Genomic DNA, 12,208 nt, shown 5'->3' with positions numbered 1-12,208 from the left:
GTTATTCTGCAAGCAGAAGGAAGTGATCTGGACGGGGCTGACTTCCTGGAAGGGGCTGCTCTGATCTCCTTTTTACACAGGGTCACCCGCTGGATTTGAACTCGAGCCTAGTCCTCCCTGTGCATCCCAGGGCCCAGACGGCAAAGCCCAGAGGAGTCGGGCCTGCAAAGGACTCCAGGCTGTACTTGGACAGGCACCCAAGAGCTCGGGGCCCGGCCGGCCAGGGGGCCCACCCTGGCCACCTTTTCTATACTGCCCCTTCCCCCCCCCCCCAACACTGAGCACCCACACGGGCAGGTGGGGCAGAGAGCCAGGGCGTCCCTCCGAAGAAGAGTAAAGGGTGCACACGCGTGTGTGCACATGCACGTGTGTGCATGCATGTGTGCGTGTGTCTCCGCCCATCTGTCCAGTGTGGGCTGCTCCCATGCAGGCTCCAGAGGGCTTCTGGGAAGGTGCGGCCCAAGACGAAGGCTGGAGCAGCCTGAGGGGCCCGTGCAGGGTCTGAGCACCGCCCGGCCCAGAAGCAGCCGGCGAGCGCGCGCTCACTGGGGCTCTCTCGGCCCAGACGGGCCCAGGCCGGGGCTCGGACAGAACCTGGTGCTCCTGGGGCGAGGCCTGCTCGGTGGCCCTCTCCAAGTCGAGCTTCCCGGGCACGAGAGCCCCATCCGGAGAAGCCTCGGCCTCCAAGCGGGTCGGCCAGTCCCCCAGGCCGCCTCCTCAGTGCCGCCCACCGTACCTCCTCGGAGTGAGGCAGCGGCTCGTCCTGCGCCAGAGCGAAGGCCGCCGACTTGGCCTCGTCTTCGGGGCCCGCCTTCTCGGGCTCTTGGCTGGGCTGGCCGAGCCTCCGCTGCTCGTCTTCCTCCTGAAGGCAACCAGAGGCCAGAAGGCGCGAGTGACCCTCCCCGCCCGCCACCGGCCTCCCTCGGGCTACACAAGGGGCCTGCAGGACGCGCCGGGGGGTCTCCCTCCCCAGCCGGGAGCCGCTGCCAAGCCTGGGCCGCCGGAGCCCTACCTGATCCCTCTTCTTGCGCTCCTCCACCTGCCTCAGCTGCTCCGAGGTGAGCACCACCTCCAGGCGCTGCATGTCCCTCATGAGCAGCCGCTGAGACTCCAGGAACTGGTCGTTGGCCCTCTGCCACGTGTGCTTGAGCTGGTTGTGCTGCTGGCGCTCCAGCTCCAGCAGGCGGCAAACTGGGGAAGACGGGCACCAGGCGTGAGCTCCGAGGGCCCCCCACGCTCGTGCTCTCCCGCTCCCCGTCTGTCTCCATCTTTCTCCCCTCACTCACACTCATGTACACTCACACACACATACACTCACTCATATACACTCACACATACACACGCTCACATATACACTCACGTACACACCCACATTCACACACTCGCACTCACTCATACACTCGCACTCACTCATGTATACTCACACACATACACTCATACACTTGCATACTCACTCACGTACACACACTCATGTATACTCACACATACACTCACTCATATACACATACACATACACTCACACACACTCATGTACACTCGCACTCACTCATGTACATTCATACACTTGCACACACTCACAGATACTCATGTATACTCACACATACACTCACTCATATTCACACACACACAGATACACACACACATATACTCACTCATACACTTGCACACTCTCACATATACACATACACATACAAGTACACTCACTCATATACACTCACATACACACGCTCACATATACACTCACACTCACATACATTCACACTCATGTACACTCACACTCACTCATGTACACACACATACACTCATATACGCTTACACACATGCACACTCACTCATGTATACTCACACACATACACTCACATGCTCATGTATACTCACACTCATACACGTACAGATCCACTCACTCATATTCACACTCACAGATCCACTCACACACATACTCACACACACACACTCATACACATACAAGTACACACACATATACACACTCACACATACTTACACATGTACTCACTCATATACACACACTCACATATACACTCACACATACACTCATACATACACACTCACATATACACTCACACACATTCACACTCACACTTGCACACACATATACACTCACACACATACAAGTACACACACATATACACACTCACATACACCCACACACATACTTACACATGTACACTCACTCACACATACACTCACATACACACTCACATATACACTCACACATTCACACTCACACTTGCACACTCACATATACACTCATACACATACAAGTAAACACACACATACATTCACACTCGTACACTCACGTACACACATACACTCATATATGCTTGCACACACAGATACACACTCACTCATGTATACTCACACACATACACTCACTCATATTCACACACACTCACAGATACACTCACACACATACACTCACATATACACTCATACACATACAAGTAAACACACACATACATTCACACTCATGTACACTCACATACACACATACACTCATATACGCTTGCACACACAGATACACACTCACTCATGTATACTCACACACATACACTCACACTCATATATACACACACTCACATACATTCACACTCATGTACACTCACACTCTCACAGATACACACATACTAACTCATACACACATACACTCATATGCACTCATACACACTCACACATACACACACAGGCAGAGCACAACTCAAGGCAGAATGCTGGGGACCAACAGGAGAAAATCCCCCCCCCAAGGCAGCGGCCCCTGATCTAGGCCTTGAAGGAAGCACAAGCTGCCCCCAGGCAGAGAAGGCAAAGGGGTAGAAGACAGCCCAAGACTAGAGCCTCCTGGGCAGCCAGTACAGACCCCCGATCACTGACCACTACTGGCTTTTGGTGTCCACAGGGAAGACTCTTGGGTGGGAACTGACCCGGGAGCCCCACAGCGCCTTTGACCCCAGGGCTGCTCTCAGGAAGGCCAAACGGAAAAGGCGAGGGGCCCAGTCCGACAGGACAAGCCGGAGAGGCTGCAGAAGGAGCAGGAGGGGGGATCCAAACTGCACCCCTCCACTGGCCATCAGGGAGGGCCACCACCTCCAAATCAGAACGCGCCTCAGGCAGGAGCACAGGAGGGGCGGCGACGGCGCATCCCAAACTCGGCCCAGGCCCCAGCGGCAGAGCGACCTCCTTCGGACTCCAGAGAACCCCCCGATTCCCAATGAATGCCCGTCGAGGACTGCCGGGGCCCCTGGCATGTGAGCAGAGCCAGAAGCTGCCCGCCGGCCTCCCTCTCACCTTCGTGCAGCTCCTTGCGCAGCTTCTCGGCGTCTTCCTGCAAGACAGACTTCTGGGTGTTCAGGACAGCCACGTACATCTCCAGGTCGGTCCGGCAGGACTTCTCAGCCTCCAAGTAGTGATTCAGCTCCCTCACCTGCAAGGAATGGCCAGCCCGGCTCCAGACCCAGCACTGGCAGCCCTCGGGCTCCGCGCCCGCCCGGGCCTCGGCTCGGCTCGTTCGCAAAAGCCTCCGTTCAAAGACCCTGTTTGGTAAACGGCTCCAGACGTCAGACGCCCGGCTGGCATCTTCGCTGGCACGGCGCCCGGGCACCCTCGGGGGGGGGGGGGCGGCCTCACTTCATGGATCAACCTCCCAACTGCAAACCCGCCGGCACGGGCCACTCGAGGCCCTCGTCCCCCCTGCTGGGCTTTCCCAGGGGCCCCCAAGACAGGCAGCTCCGGGGCAGGCCAGAATGTGGGGCCGAGTGCAGAGGAGGCTGGGAAGCCCCCAAGACCATCCTCACGATGGCTGGCCAGGCTGCGCAGAGCGGGCGCAGGAGGCCAGGGACAGGCCTTGAGGCTCCCAGGGGGACCTCGAGGCCTTTATTCACTCTCTAAGACAGAAGGGCAAGCAGGTTAAGTGGCTGGTCCAGAGAAAGCCAAAGAAGGCCTTCGGGCCTGGGCTCCCCCCCTTATCTCCCATCTTTACTCCTCAGCTGCTTTATCTGAACAAAAGGGTTAGGCACAAAGCCTTCCCAACTCCCCTCAGGCCTGGGTGTGAATGCTGCCTCCCCTGGAAGGCCCCCTTCCAATGGGCTCTCTCTTGGGATCTCCCCTGCAGTCAGCTCCCCTCAGCCGGACCCCCACTTTGCCTCACCCATCTCAGGGCTCTCCCCCAAGGCCGCCCCTCTCCTCGGATCTCTCCGAAGGCCTGTCGGGGTCCCGAGCTCCCCTCTTTACAACCAGTTCGGCCTGTCACCTACCTTCTTGCGCCTCTTCTCCATGGCGGCCAAAGTCTGCTCCTCCTTCTCCTCCTCCCCCACTTCCTGCTCCTGCTCCTCCTCTTCCCCCTCTTCCTCCTCTTCCTCTTCCTCCTCCTCCTCCTCCTCCCTCTCTTCCTCCTCCTCCTCCTCCCTCTCTTCCCCCTCTTCCTCCTCCCTCTCTTCCTCCTCCTCCTCCTCCTCCTCTTCCTCCTCCTCCTCCTCTTCCCCCTCTTCCTCCTCCTCCTCTTCCTCCTCCCTCTCTTCCTCCTCCTCCTCTTCCTCCTCCCTCTCTTCCTCCTCCTCCTCCTCCTCCTCCTCTTCCCCCTCTTCCTCCTCCTCCTCTTCCTCCTCCCTCTCTTCCTCCTCCTCCTCTTCCTCCTCCTCCTCCTCCCTCTCTTCCCCCTCTTCCTCCTCCTCCTCTTCCTCCTCCCTCTCTTCCTCCTCCTCCTCTTCCTCCTCCCTCTCTTCCTCCTCCTCCTCCTCCCTCTCTTCCCCCTCTTCCTCCTCTTCCTCTTCCTCCTCCTCCTCCTCCTCCTCCCTCTCTTCCTCCTCCTCCTCCTCCCTCTCTTCCCCCTCTTCCTCCTCCTCCTCTTCCTCCTCCCTCTCTTCCTCCTCCTCCTCCTCTTCCTCCTCTTCCTCCTCTTCCTCCTCCTCCTCTTCCCCCTCTTCCTCCTCCCTCTCTTCCTCCTCCTCCTCCTCCTCCTCTTCCTCCTCCTCCTCCTCTTCCCCCTCTTCCTCCTCCTCCTCTTCCTCCTCCCTCTCTTCCTCCTCCTCCTCCTCCTCCTCTTCCTCCTCCTCCTCCTCTTCCCCCTCTTCCTCCTCCTCCTCTTCCTCCTCCCTCTCTTCCTCCTCCTCCTCTTCCTCCTCCCTCTCTTCCTCCTCCTCCTCCTCCCTCTCTTCCCCCTCTTCCTCCTCTTCCTCTTCCTCCTCCTCCTCCTCCTCCTCCCTCTCTTCCTCCTCCTCCTCCTCCCTCTCTTCCCCCTCTTCCTCCTCTTCCTCCTCCCTCTCTTCCCCCTCTTCCTCCTCCTCCTCTTCCTCCTCCCTCTCTTCCTCCTCCTCCTCCTCCTCCTCCTCCTCCTCCTCTTCCTCCCAGCACCTCCAAGGCAGGGCTCTCACTCCCCCCTCCCAGAGTCCTGGGCAGCTCCTCACTGTCCCTTCAGGCCTCCCCAGGGTGGGGGGGGGGGTCCCCCAGCACAGGGAAGGCCCTGCTCAGACCGAGGCTTCTGGCAACAAGCCTGCTGCCCCCTCCCCCCCCCGCCTTTGCCTGCAGGACTCCGGGATGGGCCTGCTTTCTGCCCGAGCAGGCACCCTGCTCCGGGGCCGTCTCTGCCCCTGGGGAGGTGGCTGAGCACCAGCCCCCCGACTTCCGGACCCCCAGCCAGCCCCCTCCCCCAGGGTCACGGCGCTCCGGCCCTTGGGCGACCCCCGCCTCTCCCCACGGCCTCCATCCAGTGAGTCCACGGGCTGGCCTTGAAGCGCTTTGCAACACACAAGGGCCACGATGGGAGCCAGCCGAGCGCCATGCCAGAGGGGAGGGCACCGGCCTGGCGAAATGTCCCTCCCCCGGGCACAGTCCCAGCCAAGGAGAGTTTGCACCTGACGGGCAGGCCGAGGAGGAACAAAGACGGGAGATGAGGGGGGGCCAGGCCCGAAGGCCTTCTTCGGCTTTCTCTCCCCCCTTCCCTTAACGAGCGCCGGGCAGAGTGGCCCCATGGACACAGCCAGCTGTGGGACCCCGGACCAGCCACTTAACCTGCTTGCCCTTCTGTCGTAGAGGAAGGGATTAAAGACCTCAGCGGTCCCTCCCGCCCCCGGGAGCCTCAAGGGCAGACAGTCCTGCACCCCCATAACCCGTATCCGAACTTCAGAGCTGGGAAATGAACTCTGGGACGAGGAGGGCTCTCGGATCGGGAGGAAGCTCGGGGACCCTATTTGTCCAGGAGGGCTGCACGAATTGACTTCCCAGGGCTCCTCCTGCTCTCACGGGCCGAGCTGGGGACAGGGAGCTCACCTTGGACGCCTCCAGTTCCTTAATCTTCTCCTCAGCCTCAGTCAGTTTATCCTTCAGAGCCGCAATCTCTTTCTCCATCGGCATCACCACAGAACGCAGTTTTTCTGCATCCTCTTGGGCCTGAGGTGAATAAAAGGTACCCAAAAGCTCTACTCGGTGTTTTAGCTGATATCCATCCATCCATCCATCCCTCCATCCCTCCATCCCTCCATCCATCCCTCCCTCCATCCCTCCCTCCACCCATCCATCCCTCCATCCCTCCATCCATCCCTCCATCCATCCATCCCTCCCTCCATCCCTCCATCCATCCCTCCCTCCATCCATCCCTCCCTCCCTCCCTCCCTCCCTCCATCTATCCATCCATCCCTCCATCCATCCATCCATCCATCCCTCCATCCCTCCATCCATCCCTCCCTCCATCCATCCCTCCATCCCTCCCTCCATCCATCCCTCCATCCCTCCCTCCCTCCATCCCTCCATCCCTCCCTCCCTCCATCCATCCCTCCCTCCATCCCTCCATCCATCCCTCCCTCCATCCCTCCATCCCTCCCTCCCTCCATCCATCCCTCCCTCCATCCCTCCATCCATCCATCCCTCCCTCCATCCCTCCATCCATCCCTCCCTCCATCCATCCCTCCCTCCCTCCCTCCCTCCCTCCATCTATCCATCCATCCCTCCATCCATCCATCCATCCATCCCTCCATCCCTCCATCCATCCCTCCCTCCATCCCTCCATCCATCCCTCCCTCCATCCATCCCTCCCTCCCTCCCTCCCTCCCTCCATCTATCCATCCATCCCTCCATCCATCCATCCATCCATCCCTCCATCCCTCCATCCATCCCTCCCTCCATCCATCCCTCCATCCCTCCCTCCCTCCATCCCTCCATCCCTCCCTCCCTCCATCCATCCCTCCCTCCATCCCTCCATCCATCCCTCCCTCCATCCATCCCTCCATCCGCCCACCCATCCGCCCTCCCAGCTATCCAACAAGCCCTCTGCCTGGACCTCTCCTTGGTCCTAGAGTCACTCCAATGAGTCTCTTCCCAGGCCCGGGGGACTTGAGAGGAGAGATTGGGCCACTAAAACACACTTTGGTCCCCTCCGGGCTAGCCTGGGCTCAAGTAGGACCTCCTGACTGAATGGGGGATGAGGCGAGGCGGGGAGGGCACGCACAGCAAGGACTCCACACCCGAAAGCCCGAGGATGGGCGCTGTGCCACGACTGCTTCGGGGAAGCAGGCCAGCAGAGAGGGGGGAGGAGGGTTCTGCCCTGCGTCTCCCTGCCCTCTGCGCAAGCTCCGCTTCCCCAGGGCAGCCAAAGGGGAGTGAGGCCGGAGAGCTTCCCTCGGATGGCCCCGGCACGTCCTGCCTGCAGCATGGCTGCAGCAAGGAGGCCCCGGCGAAGCCTAAGGTTTGGCCGACCTTTTGTGGGGCCCCTCAGCCGCGCGCTCGCTTGGCGCGATGTCTGGCCGCCCGAATGTCTCGGCACAGCTCAGGCCCGCAGCCCGGGCCGAGCGGGCGCCCCGTGGGACCGCGCGCCGCCAGCGCCCTTTACCTTTTTCATCTCGCTCTCCAGACTCTCCTCCTGCTGCTCTTCAGACAGCCTCCTGCGCAGCTCGGCGATCTCCCGCTCCGCGGCCTCTCGGTACTGGGCCCACTGCGCGCGCTCCTGCTCCAGCCGGTGGTGGAACTGGTGCTCGTAGTCACGGACCGTCTCTACAAAAGGCCACGGGGGGCAGAGGGGGGCCTCAGCCTGCTGCCCGACAACCCGGCACACAAGGACCAGCGATGACGGGGGCTGCCCGACGTTAGAGCTCTGGGCGTCCTCGGGGGGAGCCCACGCCGGGCTTGAGGGCCTGGGAAGAGCCTGCGCTGCCCAGGACCGCCATGTTCTCCGGACACACGAGGCTCGTCCCGGGCCCCAGCTCTCCCCTGCCCTCGCCTCCTCCCCGACCCTCTGCTCTTCTCCAGACTCTCTACCATGGATCTCCCTCCAGCTCCCTTTTATGGGGAGGCATGCCGTGCCGGCAGGTATACAGTAAGCGCTCCATAAACGCTCGCCCTTCTCGGCCCCGGGCATCCTCGCTCTCCCAGCCGTCTTCCATCTCTCCTGGCTCCTGGGGGCAAGCGCGCCCCAGTCTCCCTCCCGGTCCTCCAAGGGCCCTCGGCTGGCCCTTCCTGCCTTGCTGGCTCGCCTCACGGCTCTGAATCTCGGGGCCTGCCCTCCGTGCTCGCCCTCCCTCCCCTCGGGGCTCCCCTGCCCAGAGGCTGCCTCCTCCCTCCTCTTCCCCGTGGGGACTGCCCGTACCATGGGGGCCCGCATGGAGCCGCGTCCGGCTCTCTTCTCGGCCTTCGCTGCCCCCCAGCCCCGCTCTGCACTGTGGCCACTTCACACTGTGCTTCCCGTCCTCGGCCTCCCCTGCGGCGGCCCGTGACGGCCCTCGAGGCACCAGGAAGAGGCAGGCGTCGCTGCTCCCCTGCACGGCGCCTCGGGACCTTCGGGACGCCGACAGGCCACAGCCGGAGTTTGGGCCTCCTCCGCGCACGACCCGGATCCTGCGCGGCGAGGGGGCTTCCTGGGAGCTGGGCTCGGGCTCGGCGGCCGAGGGGAGCTCCTGCCTGGGAGGACTCCGGCCAAGGGGAGGAAGTGAGCAGAGCCGGACGACGCAGGCCTCCTCCTCCGGGCAGGGCCCCGCACAGGACCGCAGGACGGGTCGCTGGCTCCGAACGTGACGCCCCCGGCCAAGGCAGCGGGCTTGGGGAGGGCCAGAACGGGCCGGCCGCAGCTCAACGACGTCGGGGGACGAGGGCCAGAGAGGCCGGACCCTCTGCGGAGGAGACGCTGGCGCCAGGGCCCGCCCTCCGGAGTCCAGGGAAGACGTGGCCGGCCTTTCTAAAGGGGGGAGACTGGCCAGGCCGACAGACGTGGGGAGCAGAGGAAAGCGGGGCTCGAAGGCCTCTCGGAGAGGCTCCCCCGCAGCCCGCCTGCCCTGGCAGAGGGATGGCCGACACGCCGGTGAGAAAGTCGGGCTCCAAAGCGATCGGAGGAGGCAACGGGGCCGCAGGGAGAAGAGGCTCAGCTCAGACCGGCCAGGCAGAGCAGGCAGCGGCGAGTCTCGTGCCTCCCACTACCTCCAGACCAGTCTTGACCAGCAGCAGTTCTAGTTACCCAAATGGATTGGGGCAGAGCCAGGCCTAGAAAGGGGAGGTCCTGGATTCAAATCTGCCCTCAAACACTTCCTGGGCAAGACCCTTAACCCCCGTCGCCTAGCCGACTTTTGGATCCATTGGCCCAGGGGGCTTCCGAGTAAGGACGTGCACCCCAGGGTGCTCCGCACGCTTCACAGTCCTCCCGCTCCTCGCACCGACCCTCCTCCGGGGCCGGCTTGCATTTCTTCCTTTGAGAAGTGCCTGAGCCCATCTCTGGGGTCTCCTGCCCCGGGGCGGCCCCAACCCCCTTCTGAGGGCGCCGGGATCCTCTCCAGCCCGCCTGCTCAGGAGAGCCGCCCGCGCCTTCCCTGCCGTCACGTGGCGGCTCGTCCCTGCCAGGCGGCTTCCCGGCCTTCCCCGGCGGCTTCATCCACGCCAGGCTCCGGCCTTCGTTTGCTTCTTCCTCTTCTGCCCGGGGGCCAGACGCCTACTCGGAGCCGGCGCCGGGAGGCTTCGGCTGCGCCGAGGGCTCCCGCTTTCCTTCGCTCTCTTCTCCGGGACCCCCGGCCTTCGGCCCTTCCTCGCGCAGGCCTCGCATTGGCTGGCGGCCGCTTGGCCCACCTGCCCGACTCCCCCTCGGGAAAGTCACCGGCACGCGGGTTGCCTGTTCTTAGAGCGCCACCCCAAGGCGGCCCCGTCTCCCTTCCGCGGAGGCCACCCTTGGTGCCGGCGGCCTCCTTCCCTGTCAGCCTCGCCCGCGAGCGCCCCTCCCCTCCTCCGCCACGGAGGCGCGGAGCCAACCTCTACCTTTCATGACGGCCTGAAGAGAGGCGACCTCTTCTCGCCACTGTCTCTTCACCTCATCTATCGCCTCCTGTTTGGTGTTCTCCGACACCGTGGCGATGGCCTTGATGTTCTCCATCTCAGCCTGGGCTTCCCACAGCTGCGTCCGGAGGTGCCCGAGGTCGTCCTGGGCTGCCTGCAGGACGGCATTCTGCCTTTTCAGGTCCTCTGAAGACAGGAAAGATTTCTGTTAGAGAGGATCGGGGGAACGGGTGTGTGCGTGCGTGTGCATGTGTGTGCGCACGTGTGTGCTGTGTACACACACTCATGTGTGCATATACACACTCATGTGCGCGTGCATGTGTATCTGTGCAATGCATGTGTGTGTATGCGTGCACGTGTGTGCGTGCGCTGTGCATGCGTGCTCATGTGCGCGCGTGTGTATATGTGCATGCGTGTGTGCACGCATGTGTATACACACTCGTGTGCGCGCGTGCACATGTGTATACACGCTCGTGTATGTGTGTGCACGCGTCTTGGGGAGAGGGGGAGACACCCCAGACAAAACTTCATCTGGACCTTGAGAGGCTGTAAGGGCTTGCCCGGCAGAACAGCAATCTGGGCCAGAATAAACCCAATTTAGCAGGATGCTGGCCATGAGGACATTCCTACAGGGGACACGGGCCCATCCCAGGAAAACCCTAACTCTACGGCTCCAGAGCCAAGTGATTAGCCAGGGCTACCAGGAGCAGCGATCATGCTGGGGAGATAGAGAAAGAAAAGTCAGAGTTGGGAAACGCCAACAAGGAGCACTTCCAGGAGGACCCCAGGGAGCCGAGCCCCCTTAGTTTACAGAAGGACGATGGGGAGGAGCCATCATCTCCCTTTGACAGACAAGATCGGGGACTGAGAGCTGAAGCCATTTGCCCTCTATCCCCAGCCCCAGCCCCAGCCTGAGGCCAGATTCAAAGCAGGCTCTTTTAACTCCAGGCCTTACACTCTCTGTCCACCAGGCCTTTGATCTGCCTAGATGCAGGAAGAAGGAGTTCTCAAAAGAGCTCTCAAAGCAAGAAATGTACCAAATGACAGCACTTTGTGCTGTGAGGAGAGGTGAGGAAAAAACCCTGCAGCCCAAGGGACAAAAAGGGATAAGCTTTTGGAAAAATCAAGAGCCCTGGGAGAAAGGGCTCCATGATAGGAGTTGACTGTAGTGGCTTCCACCTCCCTCTGTGAAGGGAGAGTAATGAACACCCTAAGAATCATACTGAATTCTTCCCCCTTACCAGGCGCCCCACCGCCATATATCATATGGTAGCACGACGGCCTATCCGTTTCACCTCTGGAGTAGCTTTTATCTATTTCACCTTTGCCACATCTCTCCTCAACTTCATCTCTGATTAGTTTCACCTTTGGTTCAACTCTCATCAATTTCACATCTGCAAAATCTCTCATCAGTTTCATTTCTCAACAGTTTCACTTTTGTATCAACTCTCATCACTTTCACCTCTGCAGCATTTCCCCTATGTCCTCTTCCCTCCTCTGACACTGCTTCCACCTCCGTGCAGATACCTCCCCCATGGACTTTTGCAATAGGTGTTTGAGGGGGTAGGGGGAAGGCCCTGGTACCTCCAGGCTCTCCCCACTTCAGCCTTCCTCACTCAACTACTAAAGTGATTTTCTTGAAGTAGAGATCCAATCAAATCACTTCCAGTGACTCTTTGATCAAATCCAAAATCCCGTTTGGCACTCAAATCCCTTCCATAACCTGCCCCATTCTTCTTACACCTCCCCCTCCTTGGTTGTTCCTCGCAGCCTGGACCACTCTCTGGCCTTCATTCTGACTTCCTTGAAGCACCAACTAAACAAAACTTCTTTTAAAGGAAGCCACCTCCAGCTCCTCTTTCTTCTAGGGCTTCCCTACTTTTCCTGTCGACAGTTTGGTGATGTAATATATGTCCTGCAAGTCCTCTCTCTCTTCATTTCTCTTCCACAGTTG

The 12,208-nt window shown here is 60.7% G+C and overlaps 1 protein-coding gene across 2 annotated transcripts in view; it reads right to left on the bottom strand.

Annotated features, from left to right (window-relative positions):
* The window catches only part of RABEP1 (rabaptin, RAB GTPase binding effector protein 1), a 35,293-nt gene that overhangs the window by 7,602 nt on the left and 15,483 nt on the right, over nucleotides 1-12,208 (bottom strand). Inside the window, exons 3-8 of one of the 2 annotated variants that reach the window (XM_056808083.1) lie at nucleotides 10,237-10,440; nucleotides 7,835-7,995; nucleotides 6,280-6,399; nucleotides 3,304-3,439; nucleotides 1,013-1,191; nucleotides 737-862 (exon numbers count right to left, since the gene is read on the bottom strand). In XM_056808083.1, coding sequence (XP_056664061.1) covers nucleotides 737-862; nucleotides 1,013-1,191; nucleotides 3,304-3,439; nucleotides 6,280-6,399; nucleotides 7,835-7,995; nucleotides 10,237-10,440 — 926 coding nt within the window. The remainder of the gene's footprint in view (nucleotides 1-736; nucleotides 863-1,012; nucleotides 1,192-3,303; nucleotides 3,440-6,279; nucleotides 6,400-7,834; nucleotides 7,996-10,236; nucleotides 10,441-12,208) is intronic. The other variant, XM_056808084.1, reaches the window with a different exon arrangement.

The sequence above is a fragment of the Monodelphis domestica genome, chromosome 8, assembly GCF_027887165.1.
Source record: "Monodelphis domestica isolate mMonDom1 chromosome 8, mMonDom1.pri, whole genome shotgun sequence".
NCBI lineage: Eukaryota > Metazoa > Chordata > Mammalia > Didelphimorphia > Didelphidae > Monodelphis > Monodelphis domestica.
This window is presented reverse-complemented; position numbering and strand designations above follow the sequence as displayed.